At 58.4% G+C, this 15120-nt stretch overlaps 2 protein-coding genes across 5 annotated transcripts in view; both read right to left on the bottom strand.

Annotated features, from left to right (window-relative positions):
* The window catches only part of PLD4 (phospholipase D family member 4), a 13493-nt gene extending 9087 nt beyond the window's left edge, over window positions 1-4406 (bottom strand). Inside the window, exon 1 of the mRNA XM_036306507.1 lies at window positions 4315-4406. Within this exon, the coding sequence (XP_036162400.1) occupies window positions 4315-4341 (27 nt within the window). The 5' untranslated portion in view covers window positions 4342-4406. The remainder of the gene's footprint in view (window positions 1-4314) is intronic.
* A 7688-nt stretch (window positions 4407-12094) lies between these two features.
* The window catches only part of CEP170B (centrosomal protein 170B), a 23355-nt gene continuing 20329 nt past the window's right edge, over window positions 12095-15120 (bottom strand). For 3 of the 4 annotated variants that reach the window (XM_036306399.1, XM_036306402.1, XM_036306400.1), the window contains exons 16-19: window positions 14983-15071; window positions 14491-14584; window positions 13948-13999; window positions 12095-13850 (exon numbers count right to left, since the gene is read on the bottom strand). In XM_036306399.1, coding sequence (XP_036162292.1) covers window positions 13615-13850; window positions 13948-13999; window positions 14491-14584; window positions 14983-15071 — 471 coding nt within the window. In that variant the 3' untranslated portion in view covers window positions 12095-13614. The remainder of the gene's footprint in view (window positions 13851-13947; window positions 14000-14490; window positions 14585-14982; window positions 15072-15120) is intronic. The other variant, XM_036306401.1, reaches the window with a different exon arrangement.

Here is a 15120-nt window from a genome sequence, read left to right as displayed (position 1 = left end):
TGTGTAATTGCTCTGTGTATAACTGGCTGTGTGTGTGTGTGTGTGTAATTTCTCTGTGTATAACGGCTGTGTGTGTGTCTGTGTGTGTAATTGCTCTGTGTATAACGGCTGTGTGTGTGTGTGTGTGTGTAATTGCTCTGTGTATATCTGGCTGTGTGTGTGTGTGTGTGTGTGTGTGTAATTGCTCTGTGTATAACTGGCTGTGTGTGTGTGTGTGTGTGTGTGTAATTGCTCTGTGTATAACGGCTGTGTGTGTGTGTGTGTGTGTGTAATTGCTCTGTGTATAACTGGCTGTGTGTGTGTGTGTGTGCAATTGCTCTGTGTATAACTGGCTGTGTGTGTGTGTGTGTGTGTAATTGCTCTGTGTATCACGGCTGGTGTGTGTGTGTGTGTGTGTAATTGCTCTGTGTATAACTGGCTGTGTGTGTGTGTGTGTGTGTGTGTGTAATTGCTCTGTGTATAACGGCTGTGTATGTGTGTGTGCAATTGCTCTGTGTATAACTGGCTGTGTGTGTGTGTGTGTGTAATTGCTCTGTGTATAACTGGCTGTGTGTGTGTGTGTGTGTGTAATTGCTCTGTGTATAACGGCTGTGTGTTGTGTGTGTGTGTGTGCAATTGCTCTGTGTATAACTGGCTGTGTGTGTGTGTGTGTGTAATTGCTCTGTGTATAACGGCAGTGTGTGTGTGTGTGTGTGTAATTGCTCTGTGTATAACTGGCTGTGTGTGTGTGTGTGTGTGTGTAATTGCTCTGTGTATAACTGGCTGTGTGTGTGTGTGTGTGTGTAATTGCTCTGTGATAACGGCTGTGTGTTTGTGTGTGTGTGTGTGCAATTGCTCTGTGTATAACTGGCTGTGTGTGTGTGTGTGTGTGTAATTGCTCTGTGTATAACTGGCTGTGTGTGTGTGTGTGTAATTGCTCTGTGTATAACTGGCTGTGTGTGTGTGTGTGTGTGTAATTGCTCTGTGTATAACTGGCTGTGTGTGTGTGTGTGTGTGTGTAATTGCTCTGTGTATAACTGGCTGTGTGTGTGTGTGTGTGTGTGTAATTGCTCTGTGTATAACGGCTGTGTTTGTGTGTGTGCAATTGCTCTGTGTATAACTGGCTGTGTGTGTGTGTGTGTGTGTAATTGCTCTGTGTATAACTGGCTGTTTGTGTGTATGTGTGTGTGCAATTGCTCTGTGTATAACTGGCTGTGTGTGTGTGTGTGTGTAATTGCTCTGTGTATAACTGGCTGTGTGTGTGTGTGTGTGTGTAATTGCTCTGTGTATAACGGCTGTGTGTGTATGTGTGTGTGTAATTGCTCTGTGTATAACTGGCTGTGTATGTGTTTGTGTAATTGCTCTGTGTATAACTGGCTGTGTGTGTGTGTGTGTGTGTAATTGCTCTGTGTATAACTGGCTGTGTGTGTGTGTGTGTGTGTGTAATTGCTCTGTGTATAACTGGCTGTGTGTGTGTGTGTGTAATTGCTCTGTGTATAACTGGCTGTGTGTGTGTGTGTGTAATTGCTCTGTGTATAACTGGCTGTGTGTGTGTGTGTGTGTGTGTAATTGCTCTGTGTATAACTGGCTGTGTGTGTGTGTGTGTGTGTGTAATTGCTCTGTGTATAACGGCTGTGTTTGTGTGTGTGCAATTGCTCTGTGTATAACTGGCTCTGTGTGTGTGTGTGTGTGTAATTGCTCTGTGTATAACTGGCTGTTTGTGTGTGTGTGTGTGTGTAATTGCTCTGTGTATAACGGCTGTGTATGTGTGTGTGCAATTGCTCTGTGTATAACTGGCTGTGTGTGTGTGTGTGTGTGTAATTGCTCTGTGTATAACTGGCTGTGTGTGTGTGTGTGTGTGTGTGTAATTGCTCTGTGTATAACGGCTGTGTGTGTATGTGTGTGTGTAATTGCTCTGTGTATAACTGGCTGTGTATGTGTTTGTGTAATTGCTCTGTGTATAACTGGCTGTGTGTGTGTGTGTGTGTGTGTGTAATTGCTCTGTGTATAACGGCTGTGTGTGTGTGTGTGTGTGTGTGTAATTGCTCTGTGTATAACTGGCTGTGTGTGTGTGTGTGTGTGTGTAATTGCTCTGTGTATAACTGGCTGTGTGTGGTGTGTGTGTGTAATTGCTCTGTGGATAACTGGCTGTGTGTGTGTGTGTGTAATTGCTCTGTGTATAACTGGCTGTGTGTGTGTGTGTGTGTGTGTGTGTAATTGCTCTGTGGATAACTGGCTGTGTGTGTGTGTGTGTGTGTGTGTAATTGCTCTGTGGATAACTGGCTGTGTGTGTGTGTGTGTAATTGCTCTGTGTATAACTGGCTGTGTGTGTGTGTGTGTGTGTGTGTGTGTAATTGCTCTGTGGATAACGGCTATGTGTGTGTGTGTGTAATTGCTCTGTGTATAACTGGCTGTGTGTGTGTGTGTGTGTGTAATTGCTCTGTGTATAACTGGCTGTGTGTGTGTGTGTGTAATTGCTCTGTGTATAACGGCTGTGTGTGTGTGTGTAATTGCTCTGTGGATAACTGGCTGTGTGTGTGTGTGTGTAATTGCTCTGTGTATAACTGGCTGTGTGTGTGTGTGTAATTGCTCTGTGGATAACTGGCTGTGTGTGTGTGTGTGTGTGTGTGTGTGTGTGTAATTGCTCTGTGTATAACTGGCTGTGTGTGTGCGCGCACACACGTGCACGTCCCTCTCAGTGGGTGTCTGGGTGTCAGAATCTCGGTTCCTGTTTCAGCCACAGTCGCACTGAGTGAGAGTCCCTTCTGCCTGGGAGTGTAGCCTCCTCTCAGGCCTATAAATAGCTGCTTCCGGCCTGGCCTGGGCCCCCTCCGCCCCCACCCTGACCCCCACCCAGAGCTGCAGGCCCTGGTCCTGCCGGGGAGATGCCGCATGGAGAGGCAGAGAGGCCCAGTGTGGGCTGAGCTGGGACCCCACATGCTGTCAGGGGGCTGGGGGCTGAGTCGGGGGCCTCTAGACGCTGTGTGGGGGCTGGGGGCTGACAGGGGCTGTCCCTCTGCAGCATCTGGGAGTAGACGTGGCCTCAGAGTGGTCGCTTCCCCAGGGAGCCGAGGCCAGGCCAGCGGAGCCCCCACTGGAGCCGGGCCCCTCCCCACAGCGGCCTCCAAGGCCGCGCTAAACAGGATGCCCCCTGGGTCAGTGAGCCCCCCTGGGGTCAGCGACGGGCTGTGTGTTATGACTGGGTCACCCTGGACCGCCAGACTGACACCTTCATGGGGGGCACAGCCTCCCTCCCTCCCAGACGTGGCGGGAAAGGGGCTCTGCTGCCTGGGGCCTGGGCTGCACAGCACCCAGGACTCAGCACCCGGCACCCGGCACCCGGCTCACAGCACCCGGCAGCCTGCTCCGCTCTGAGGCCTCTGAGGTCAACCCTGGCCTGAGCAGGGGGAGGGGCAGCCACGGGAGCCGCACCTGGGTCTGTCTGCCCGGGGCCAGAGCATTCAGGGTGGTGGGGACCCTGAAAACCAGAACGAGAGGTGGGCTCTGCAAGGGTCCCCTGGGCTGGCGTCCTCCCTGCCGGGAAGGCCCTACAGAGGAGAGTCAGGCTGCCTCCCCCCCAGAGGGGTGCTCAGGGCCTTAGGGGTGCTCACTGCAACCCCCTCCCAGTGAGGATTTGGGGCCCAGCATCGGGCCTTCGCTAACTCTCAGGAGAGGTCATCGGTGTCGTCCAGGGCGGGGGGACAGGTGAAGGGGGCACAGGGGTGTCCTTGGACAGGCTCCCTGAGCCCACACCACGTGGTGAATGGGCCTCCCCCACAGCCTGCGGGCAGGGGCGGGTGAGCCCCGTCTGAACATGGGGCCACTGAGGCACCGCCCAGGCCACCGATCCCCAGAGCACGCCACCCCACCTCTTGGCCACTGGGAGCTACAGGAACGGGGGGGAGGGGGGGAGAGGTGGGGGCTGGCCTCCAGGGTGCTAGGCGGGTGCAGACCTAGTCCCTCGCTGCAGCCCTGGGGGCCCGGGGGCGTCCCTGGGTGGGGCCTGCTGCTGCGAGAGAATAACCCACTGGCTCCCCCCTGGGCAGCTGAGCCCTCAGCCCGTGTGGGCAGCCGTGGGCCCTGCAGGCACCAGAGGTCCTGGCTGAAGCTGCAGGGCTCCTGGCCTGCAGGGCGTGGGCGGCTGCGGGCCCAGATGGGCACAGAGGCCGGCGGTCAGCTCACGGGGACCCTGGCCCTGGTGGTTCCGGCAGAAGCTGGGCGGAACGGGTGGTCGCAGGCCCAGCGGCTGGCTCTGTGACCCTCTGGGCCGGGGTTGCTGGCAGCATGGGGCCAGGAGAGGACCACAGCCTCTGGCCCGGCCCCGTGGGCACTTACCTCTGGGGGTCCTGCCTTGGCACCCATCTTGGCTCCAGCTGCAGACTGCAGCCCTCAGCTCTCGGGGCGGGCTCCCCGGCCGCCTCCGCCCCGCCCCTGCCGCCTCCCCACTTGCCTGCGGCTTCCCCTTCGGCTACTTCCTCTTAGTCCTGAGCATCTCGCTCGGCAGCGGCAGCTGGAGCCGATGCACCAGCTCGACGGGGAGGCCGAGAACTTTCACCTCCAGAGAGAGGTCACGCTCCGTCCACCTCCCAAAGTGGAGGCGCCCAGGCCCGCCTGCGGGTCCGGTGGACTTCGTGCCAGCCACAGGGACCCAAGGGACCAGCTCGAGCGAGATGGCTTATTCCCTCTGACTCTGGCCAAGCTCAGGGCTCGGGGCTAGACCCCGTGCTGGCTCCACGGCCTTGGGGCCAGGCCCCTCAGCTCTCACTCGTGCCTAAGGGTCGCCCAGCAGCCTCATGGCCCCACAATGGCTGCCTGAGCTCAGCCGTCACCTCCGCGTCCCAGCAGAGCATCCAGGGCACCCCCAGGACTCCCCGGAAGTCCCACCGGGCACTTCTACTGGGGTTTCCTGATCTAGAACTTAGTCACATGACTGCATCTAGCTGCAAGGGAGGCTGGGAAATGGAGGCAGCCAGGGCCTGGAGAGGGCACGGAGGGTGGCTCCTTGGCCGTCTGGCTCAGGGCTGAGCGTCAACCTAGGACCAGGAGGTCACAGTTCAGTTCCCGGCCGGGCCACATGCCCGGGTTGTGGGCTCCATCCCAGGTGCGGGGCAGCCGATCTATATTCTCGCCCATCACTGATGTTTCTCTCTCTCCCTCCCTCGTCCTTCCTCTCTGACATCAATAAAAATATTTTAAAAATTAATAAAATAGAATAGAAACGGTGCCCACGTGAGGCCGATTGTGAAGGAGGCGGAGCCTGTCCCGTGTTCCGTGTTCTGTGTTCCGTGTTCCCGTGTTTGCCAGCCCGGCAGGCCTCCTCTCCCGTGAGGCCTGGTTTTGTCTCGGGCCCATTTTTAAATTGAGTTGCTGACTTTTCCTTAAAGCGGACGACTGCATTAGAGGGTCCACTCACTGTTCCGGGTTGCCTGTTTTAAGGGTGGCAATACCGTCTCTTAATTTACTTCCTCCTTTTCCCTTTTTTTTCTTCTAATTCTCAGACATGTGGAAATTGGCGAGGATGGTGCAATGACTCCCACAAGCTCACCACTTAGAATCCACGACTGTAGACATCGTCACGCCTGCTTCATTGACATTTTTGCTAAGGAACCTTCATATATATATTGATTTCAGAGAGGGAGGGAGAGGGAGAGAGAGACAGGAACATCAATGATGAGACAGAATCATTGATCGGCTGCCTCCTGCATGCCCCCTTCTGGGGATGGAGCCCACAACCTGGTCATGTGCCCTTGACCGGAACCAAACCCGGGACCCTTCAGTCCACAGTCCGATGCTCTATCCACTGAGCTAAACCAGCCAGGCATTGCTAAGGAATCTTAAAGCAAAGGAGGGCGCCAACGACATTTCACTCTAACTACTTTCGTACACATTTCTAAATAAATAAATGTCCTACAAAACCATAGCCCAGTGATCGCCCCGACCATGTCCGTAATTCCTTCATTTTATCAAATCCTTGCAAGGCTGTTATTATTATTACTAGAGGCCCGGTGCACAAAAATTTGTGCACTCGGGAGGGAAGGGGGGGGGTCCCTCAGCCCGACCTGTGCCCTCTCGCAGTCTGGGACCCCTTGGGAGATAACGCCCTCCTGGCTTAGGCCAGCTCCCAGGTGGCAGAGGGCAGGCCCAATCCCTAGGTGCAGCCCCTGGTCAGGCTCAGAGCAGGGCCGATTGGGGAGTTGGGGCACCGCCCCCTGTCATGCACAGAGCAGGGCGGATCGGGAGGTTGCGATGCCACCCTCAGTCACGCTCAGGGTAGGGCTGATTGGGGGGTTGGGGCACCGCCCTCTGTCACACTCAAGGCAGGGTCGATGGGGAGGTTGCGGTGCCACCCCCTGTCACGCACAGAGAAAGGTCGGTCAGGGGGTTGGGGAGCTCCCCCCTGTCACTCACAGAGTAGGGCCGATAGGGGAGTTGGGGCACCACCCCCTGTCACACACAGAGCAGGGCGGATTAGGGGGTTGGGCGCCGCCACTGTCACACTCAGGGCAGAGCCGATGGGGAGGTTATTGCTCCACCCCATCACACACAGAGCAGGGCCCGTGGGGGGTGGGGGGTGGGACACCGCCCTCTATCACCCACAGAGCAGGGCCGATCAGGGGGTTGGGGCGCCACCACTCTCACACTCAGGGCAGGGCCGATGGGGAGGTTATGTGCCGGGAGCCAGTCCATCCTTGCTGTTTCAAAGGACCTGGCATATATGGCATACTGTTCTTAAAGTGTTTGCTCACCTTCTTGGCACTATGTGTTTTAACCAAGGTCTCCTCTCTGAGAAAGGTTGTTTCCCCAGGTAGGGATTTTTTCCCTGAAGTCAGGGAGGGGATAAAACTCCTTAACTAAGTGCCAGGTGGGTAGTTAATCACTTTAACTACAAACAATCATGCTTAAGCTACATAATCTTTACTCCCTGGAATGGAGATAAGAAACGCCCTAACCTTTGTAATAGAGATTGATAGGATTGAATCAACTGGTATAAATACAGATGTAACAAGACAGCAAGACTCAGAACTTAGAATACAGAGCTTAGAACACAGAACTAAGAAGACAGAACCTACACAGAACCTACAGACAGAAGAACTTCGCTGGAGAGAACATGGCAAAAGATCCTGGACTGAACCTGACTACAGAAATTGGCAAGAGAACCTGACTAGAACCTGGTGACTGAACCTAGCTGGAGAACCTGGACTGAACCTGGCTGGAGAACCTAGCAAGAGAACATGGACACAGACCCTGGCAGGAGATCCTAAGCAGAACCTCTCTGGAGATCCAGACCAGAACTTGGCTGGAGATCCTGGCTGGAGATCCTGGCTAGGCTGCTGATCAACTGAACACTGTCTTCGTGTCATTCCTTCTTCGCCGACTCTGTCTACGTCTTTGGGGACCCCTGGACCTGCTGGGGTTGGACACCGGCAGTTATGGCTCTACCTTGTCACACACAGAGCAGGTCTGATCAGGGGGTTGGGGCGCTGCACCCTGTCACACACAGAGCCGCAGGGCGATCAGGGGGTTGGGGAGCTCCCCCGTATCAGGCACAGAGCAGGGCTGATCAGGAGGTTGGGGCGCCTTCCCCTGTCATGAACAGAGCAGGGCGGATAGGGAGGTTGTGGCCCTGCCCCCTGTCACACACAGAGCAGCAGGGCCATCAGGGGGTTTGGGCGCTGCTCCCTGTCACGCTGATCCTGGTGCCGGGAGGCCTCTCAGCTCCACTGATCCCGGTGCTGGGAGGCATATTACCCTTTTACTATATAGGATAGAGGCCTGGTGCATGGGAGGGGCTGGCTGGTTTGCCCTGAAGGGTATCCTGGATCAGGTTGGGGGTCCCCACTCGGGTGCCTGGCCAGCCTGGGTGAGGGGCTGAGGGCTGTTTTCAGGCTGGCGGGTGACTGAAGCTCCCAACTGATCCTTTTTTTCTTTTCTTTTTTTATTCTGGGCCAGCTTTAGCTCTGAGGCTTGGCTCCAGCTCTTAGGCCTCCACTGCTGAAAGCAGGTATCTGGTTTGTTTGGGTTCTATAATCGAAACAATGTATAACTCCAGCTCTGAGATCCCGGCTGGCTGAAAGCAGGTTTCTGGGGTTTTGTTTAGCTTCTATATTTGTTACAATGTTTCAAACTGCAGGCTCAGAGGCCGGCAAGGCAGGTGGGGAACGTTGGAGTCCTCCATCACTGAAGCAAGCAAGCCTCATGTTAGTTTCAAGCTGCCTGGCTGCCGGCCGCCATCTTGGCTGGCAGTTAATTTGCATATCGCCCTGATTAGCCAATTGGAAGGGTAGTGGTCGTACACTAATTACCATGTTTCTCTTTTATTAGATAGGATTATTTTAAGCCCCGTGAGTTATACACCTTATAATTCTTCATCGGTCAGGGTAGGTTTAGAATGACCCATTTTTGCCAATTTGTCTACTCACTTTCCTTGTTTCGTTTGTTTCTTTGAGACCCTCCCTCTATGACCATGGGCCTCCTTCCTGGAAGGCCTCCTTTAGCACCGACTGGACATACTTCAGCCGGACATAGAAGTCCTGGTTGCCCACGGAGGTGCCTTGCGTGGGGATCCGTGCTGTTCTCGGGAGCGTGGAAACGCCTCTAGCTTTCCTCCATGGCTGAGGGGCGTTTTCTATAGACGGAGCTCCCGATTGGCGGTTTTCCTCTGGAACCGGGTCCTCAGGTTCCGTGATTGTTGTCGGAAAATCCGCGTCCTCGCTTAGCGGGGACTCTCTCCTCCCTCTGTGGATGTTCTCTTGGTCTCTGGGGTCCTTCATCGTGACAATGACGAAACGAAGTGTTGTTTCCTTTTACAAATCCTGTTTGGACCAGCCGGCATGACTCAGTGGCTGAGCATCGACCTATGAACCAGGAGGTCACGGTTGGATTCCCTGTCAGGGCACAGGCCTGGGTTGTGGGCTCCATCCCCAGTAGAGGGTGTGCAGGAGGCAGCCGGTCCATGATTCTCTGTTATCCTTGATGTTTCTATCTCTCTCTCCCTCTCCCTTCCTCTCTGAAATCAGTAAAAACATATATTTTAAAAATATAAAAGTCCTGTTTGGATTTTTTATTGTCCCTGAAGTGTCCTGTACCATGGGTACATATACTAGTTTGCTAGGGCTGTTGTCACAGAGCCACACAGCCTGGGCGACTTAAACAGAAATGGTCCCAGTTCCAGAGGCCAGAAGACCCAAGTCCAGGTGCCAGCAGGGCTGGTTCCTGCTGCAGGCCATAGGGGGGATCTGCTCCCAGCCTCCCTCCTCATTTCTGGTGCCCTCAGGCATCCCTGGCTTGCAGATGGCATTCTCCCTGTGTCCACGCATCATGTTCCCTCTGTGCAACCTCTGTCTCGGTGTCCAAATGCCCCCGTCCTATAAGGACACCAATCACGGTGGATTAGGGTCGGACCTGACGACCTCGTCTTAACTGGATCATCTGTAAGGACCTTATCTATACTAATAAAAGAGTAATATGCGCGTGCGTGCTCTCTCTCTCTCTCCCTTCTCTCTCTCTTTTAAAAAAAAAGTAATATGCTAATTAGACCAGGTGACTGGACATCTTCCGGACATCCGACTTCCTTCTGGACAGTTAGGGAGCGACCAAGCTGGCAGGGGGGCAGTTGGGGGGGGCGACCAGGCAGGCCAGCAGGGGGGCATTTGGGGGTCAGCCAGGCAGGAGAGCAGTTAGGAGCCAGTGGTTCTGGATTGCGAGAGGGTTGTCTGCCGGGCCTAAACTGGCAATCAGACATCCCCTGAGGGGTCCCTGATTGGAGAGGGTGCAGGCCGGGCTGAGGGATGCCCCACCATGCAGGAATTTCGTGCGCTGGGCCTCTAGTTCCCCAATAAAGCTCACAGCCACAGGAACTGGCCTTCAGCATCTTTTGGGGAGGAGGGGTGACATAACTCAGCCCATCGCACGTCTTTCCCAACTCTGAGCGTTTCTTCTCCCCACCCCCTCCTCGGGAACTAACGCACACGCATGTTATGTTCTGTCACAGGATCCTCCGTGCCCACTAACCTCTGCTTCCCATTTTGTCTCCACGTTCCTGTGCTGTGCGCGCGGGGTCATTTCCGCCGCTCTCTCCTGCAGCTGACCAATCCTTGGCTTTGCTGTCTCATGTGCTAACGCTCCTATTGAGGTTTCTTAAAAAAGCTTTATTTCCACTCATTATTGTTTTCAATGTGATGCTTTTCCAACTCTAAGCAGCTATGTTTTACTTCCTTTCCCTTTTTTTAAACCCCATCTTCTACTCCATTTTCACTTGTGATGCTGTGCTGGTGTGGGCTATGACTTCTGGTCGTGAGTTCACTGCTGGCCGACTTTGCCGAGGGTTTGCTGAGGGTCCTGGGCCCAAGGCCTTTCTCTGGAGATAATTTGCATTTTCTCCTGCAGGAACAGGGGTCCCTATCCACCTGGAGCCACTCTGAATGGAAACAGAGAGAAGAGCACAGAAGACTCGCAGGGCACGGTGCAGGCCGAGTCCCTGGGAGGGAAGGCGGGGAGCAGAGCAGGACAACGTCGGAGAAAGGCACGAGGGGGCTCTCCCACCACCGGCGGGACACCGAGCCACCAGCCCCCGAAGGGCTGCGGACTTCAACCCAGGTAACAGCAGATACTTGTATGCAAACTGTAGTCAATTAAACCACTGAGAACCCAACAACAGAAAAATCCACAGAAAGACACGTCTCAAAGAGGCAACATGCGTACTTGACTTCTCCACGTGAACAGTGGAAGCCGGAAGAAGATGGAATGTTACGTGTTAAGCGCTGAAACACTGGCCAACTTAGATGCGATATCAAGTGAAAGACGCGGGGACATGCATTCTCTTGGCGGCCGGGGGGGGGGGGGGGGGCGGGGGACGGGGGGGGGGGGGCGCTGTGTGAACAGGGCTGCCGGGAGCCCTCCCAGGTGCCTTCCCGGGGCCGTGTGCCGCAGTTCTCCTGGGTCGGGGCAGGCACTCGGGCAGTGCTAGCGCACGCTGCTCACTCGGCCTGGGCGAGCGCCCGGTGGGAGCCGTCCTGCTGGCCCCGTGGGGTAACTGCATGGCTCTGAGCAGGGGCTGACCTCGCGGGTATCCCCCGGCTGCTCGCTCGAGCCCTTGCCCGTGTTTTATTGGGTCATCTCTCTGCTTCTGGCTTGTAGAGCTGTCATATGCTTCACGTACAAATTATTTATTGGATCTAAGAATAGTAACATCTTTCCTTTTCACTTCTGAGAGGTGTCTTCTGAGGAGCTGAGTGCCTGTGGGGCCGCCACGGGGCCAGGAGATAAGGCCCAGCAGGGAGTAGCTGGTCTCCTCGAGGTCTCCACCGGGGGTCGGAGGGCCGAGCTGCTGAGACTGGCGAGGGGAGCAGGGACGTGGGGAACAGAGCTGGTGAGGGGAACAGGGACGTGGGGAACAGAGCTGGCGAGGGGAACAGAGGGCGTGGGAACAGAGGTGCAAGTGCCTCCCGCGCTTCTGGCCGAGTGACTGGCCTCGGGGGTTCCCCGCCTGCTGGACACTGGCTCCAGCCCAACTTGTCCCTCTTTTTTTTAAATCTATTTTTTTACTTAAATTTTTTTTTTAAATCCTCACCCAAGGATGTTTTTTAGATTTTTAGAGAGAGAGGGAGAGAAACATCGAACCCGGCCAGACCGAACCGGCCACCTAGGCATGTGCCCTGATCTGAGTCGAACCCGCAACCTTTCGGTGCATGGGACGATGCTCAACCAAGCGAGCCACCCGCCAGGGGCCGACCTGTCCCTCTGGCCTCAGGGTCCCCCGGCAGCTGGAGGTGGGCTGGTGGTGGCCGTGGGTGTGAAGGCGCAGGCTGCAGGCACCGGGTGGGGGGCAGCGCAGGGGGCCCCCAGCACAGCTGGCTTTGGAGAACTGCTCTGGGCGTTGCCCTCTGGACCCGTTGGAATCAAACAGCTTTTCTCTTGGAGGAGCAAATCTCTGGAAATTTCCATTCTGCCTTCTGGCCTCGGCTGCCCCCTGGTGGCGATGCCCCTGCATTGCAGTGTCCCCTGGGCTTGGGGGTCAAATGGGAGTTTCCATCCCAGGGAGACGGTGGGCCACGCACTCCCTGCCCAGCCACACGCCGCCACCGAGAAACGAGGCCACGGCGCCGCCGCCGGAGGCTGCCACGTGATAGAATGATTTATTAGAACAAATTCCATGACAAATCATATAAAATAACCATTTTCTGAAAGACACCCACAGACCACCTGAGGACAAACCCAGAGGCGCCTCCGCGAAGCTGAACAAATAAGTTACTGACCCCGGGTCGGGGCTGGAGGGGACACGCGTCTGTGAATAAAAAAGTGTGCGGCGACCGGGAGGGTGGGCGGGGAGGGCCTCGCGGCCGGGGATCCGTGGCCACCGCGTGTCCAGCGGCTGCGGGCGGGGCGTGGGGATGCAGGTGGGACCAGCACTAGCACCTCCTCCGAGGGGCTCTGCAGGCTCTCGGGGGGGCGCCAGGCAGGGACCCCACTGCCACTCACACACGTAAACATGGGGGGAGGGCAGGCCACGCCCGGGCGCCCAGTGTAAACAGCCACGACCCCTGTGGCCTCCGTCCAGCTGCAGTGCCCGCCCCCCCAGATGCTCCCTCGGCAATCGACTCGCATGCAGACATCAGGGGCTGCCCCGCGCACCCACACCACTCTGGTCAAGGGGGCACCCCGCCCCCCAAACAAGCTCTTTGGATTAGAGGCTCCAGAAACACAGGCCCCCAGGAGGGGCCACCTGGCATGTTCCCACCAACAGAATCCTGAGAAAACGAACCTGCTCCCGGGGCCTGTCCCTGCCCCTAGGATGGGGCCTGTGGGGCCCACGCCGAGTGTAGATGCCCCGTTAATGCCCGGCGTCCGGGACGGGCGGCGTGTTGCCTCGGGGGCTCCTGGGAGCCCGGCTGCAGCCACTTTGGCCGGCAGTCGCCTCCACCTGGCCCAGAGGCCCGAGAACCAAGAGCAGGGGCCGGCACCACCGCTGGGGCAGGCCCTGCACATGCAGATGTGCCCGGGCTGGTGGGGAGCAGGGGTGGGCGTGTGTGTGCACCTGCCAGGCGGCCGCCCACCCAGCAGCCTCCCGCAGAGGCCGGCACGCTTGGGTCTGCAGCTGTGTTGGCACCAAAGGCGGGAAGTGCTGGGGCCCCTGCCCGGCCGATGGGCCCTGGGCAGCTGGCGCGGCACCTGCCTGGCCTGCACCCTCACGTCCCGGGGCATCCAGCCCCTCCGCTCCCTGTTTGGCACTGAACGACCCACGGATGCCCCCTCCCCTGCCGGCCCGGCCAGCGCCCGGGGACACGCCAGGCAAGCACGCGCTCCAGCCCATGAGGCCGGCGGGCCCTCCAGGCGGGGAGGCTGCTGAAATGGAACAAACTACTTTCCTCCAAAACTAAAGACAAAAAGAACAACGATGCAGAGGGCACGGGAGGACCCGGACGCCGGCCCTTGGCAGCGGCCGCAGCAGGAGCTGGGCCAGGAGGCCGGTGGGTGGGGGCAGGTGCTGGCTGGGGGCGGAGGGGGCCTGGTGCAGCACCGCCCGTGGGGTTATGGCACGTGTGGGGGTCTTCACGGCGAGCCGGCCACAGCCGGGAGGGGCCGAGGCGGGGGGGAGGGGGGGGCAGGGACACGGGCACACGGGGCGCGGCTCGGCCACTAGATCAGGAACCTCTCTGAGTCCGGGAGGAAGTCGGGGAGGAAGGCAGGGTCCGGGAGGCCGGGGGACCCACAGGGGGCCCGCTGCGGGAAGCCCCTCAGGGTCAGGGCCGAGGTTGGCGAGGCCGGGCTCTGGGCGGGTGGCCGGCCCTTCCCGAGGGGGCCGGAGCCGGCGGAGCCCCTGTTTGCCGCGAGCAGGTCCAGGTTCCCGCTGGGGTCCACGATGGCATTGATGACTGCAGGGGGGGCAGCGTCAGGGGAGGGTCCTGCCCCCCCACACCCACCCTGCGTCTCCGCCCAGGTCCTCGCCTCCACCCCAGCTGGGCCACCCACCTTCCAGCTGCTTCTGCACACGCCTCAGCTCCTTCAGGATGGAGCTGATCTCCTGCAACAGGGGGGAGGAGGCTGATGGGCGGGGCCTGACCACCGAGGGTCCCACCCTGGGCCAGCACCCAGGCCTCTCTGCAGCCAGGGCTGTGGATGGGGGTCGGGCCCTGCCTGTGGGCTGGGGGCTGTGGGCTGGGGGTCGGGGGCCGGGGCCCTGCTTGTGGGCTGGGGGATGGGGGTCAGGGGCCTGCCTGTGGGTTGGGGGTCGGGCCCTGCCTGTGGGTTGGGGGACAGAGGTCGGGCCCTGCCTATGGACTGGGGGTCAGGGGACGGGGGACGGGGGTCGGGCCCTGCCTGTGGGTTGGGGGATGGGGGTAGGGGCCCTGCCTGTGGGCTGGGGGACGGGGGTCAGGCCCTGCCTGTGGGTTGGGGGACAGAGGTCGGGCCCTGCCTATGGACTGGGGGTCAGGGGACGGGGGTCGGGCCCTGCCTGTGGGTTGGGGGACGGGGCTCGGGACCTGCCTGTGCCCGCACGGCCGCCCAGCTCACCTTGTTGGACGTCTTCAGGATGGGCACCTCGTTCTCGGCGTTGATCCGGGCCTCCAGGTCCTCCCACGCGCGCCCCGAGTTCTGGAAGAGGATCCTGCCCAGCCGGGGGGCAGGGGGACAGACAGGATGGTGACTGGGGCCTGAGCACCTGCCCTGACCCCCATCCTGTGCCCCAGGGGAAACTGAGGCCCAGAGCAGGCCCTGGGCTGCTGGTACCAGCGTCCGTCTCTGCCTGGCCTGGGTCAGGGCGGGGGAGGGGGTGCCCCAGGCTCAGGGTCAGTGTCCGGGAGCGGCAGGCGTGGGCGGGCGTGTGCGTGTGTGTGTGCGTGTGCGTGTGCGTGTGCGTGTGCGTGTGCGTGGGCGCACGTGTGCCCTCGGAGGACAGCAGCCCCACCGTGCACATGTGCCTGTGGGTCTGAGGGTGTCCAGCTGGGCCCCCCGGCCCCCCTTCCCGGCAGGGCTCCCGCCGCCAGCGGAGCACCGGGGACTCACTTCATCTTCTCGGCGAGGTGCTCCGTGTTCTCGCGGATGGCCTGGGACAGCTGGGACACGGGGTTCAGCATGAGGTTATCGAAGATCACCTGCGGGGACCAGGCGTCAGCACAGCGCGCTGGCCCCCCGGAAAGCCCT

This window comes from Myotis myotis, unplaced genomic scaffold (genome assembly GCF_014108235.1).
Source record: "Myotis myotis isolate mMyoMyo1 unplaced genomic scaffold, mMyoMyo1.p scaffold_m19_p_41, whole genome shotgun sequence".
Lineage (NCBI taxonomy): Eukaryota > Metazoa > Chordata > Mammalia > Chiroptera > Vespertilionidae > Myotis > Myotis myotis.
Note: the sequence above shows the minus strand (reverse complement) of the source record. Positions and strands in the feature narration are given on the sequence as shown.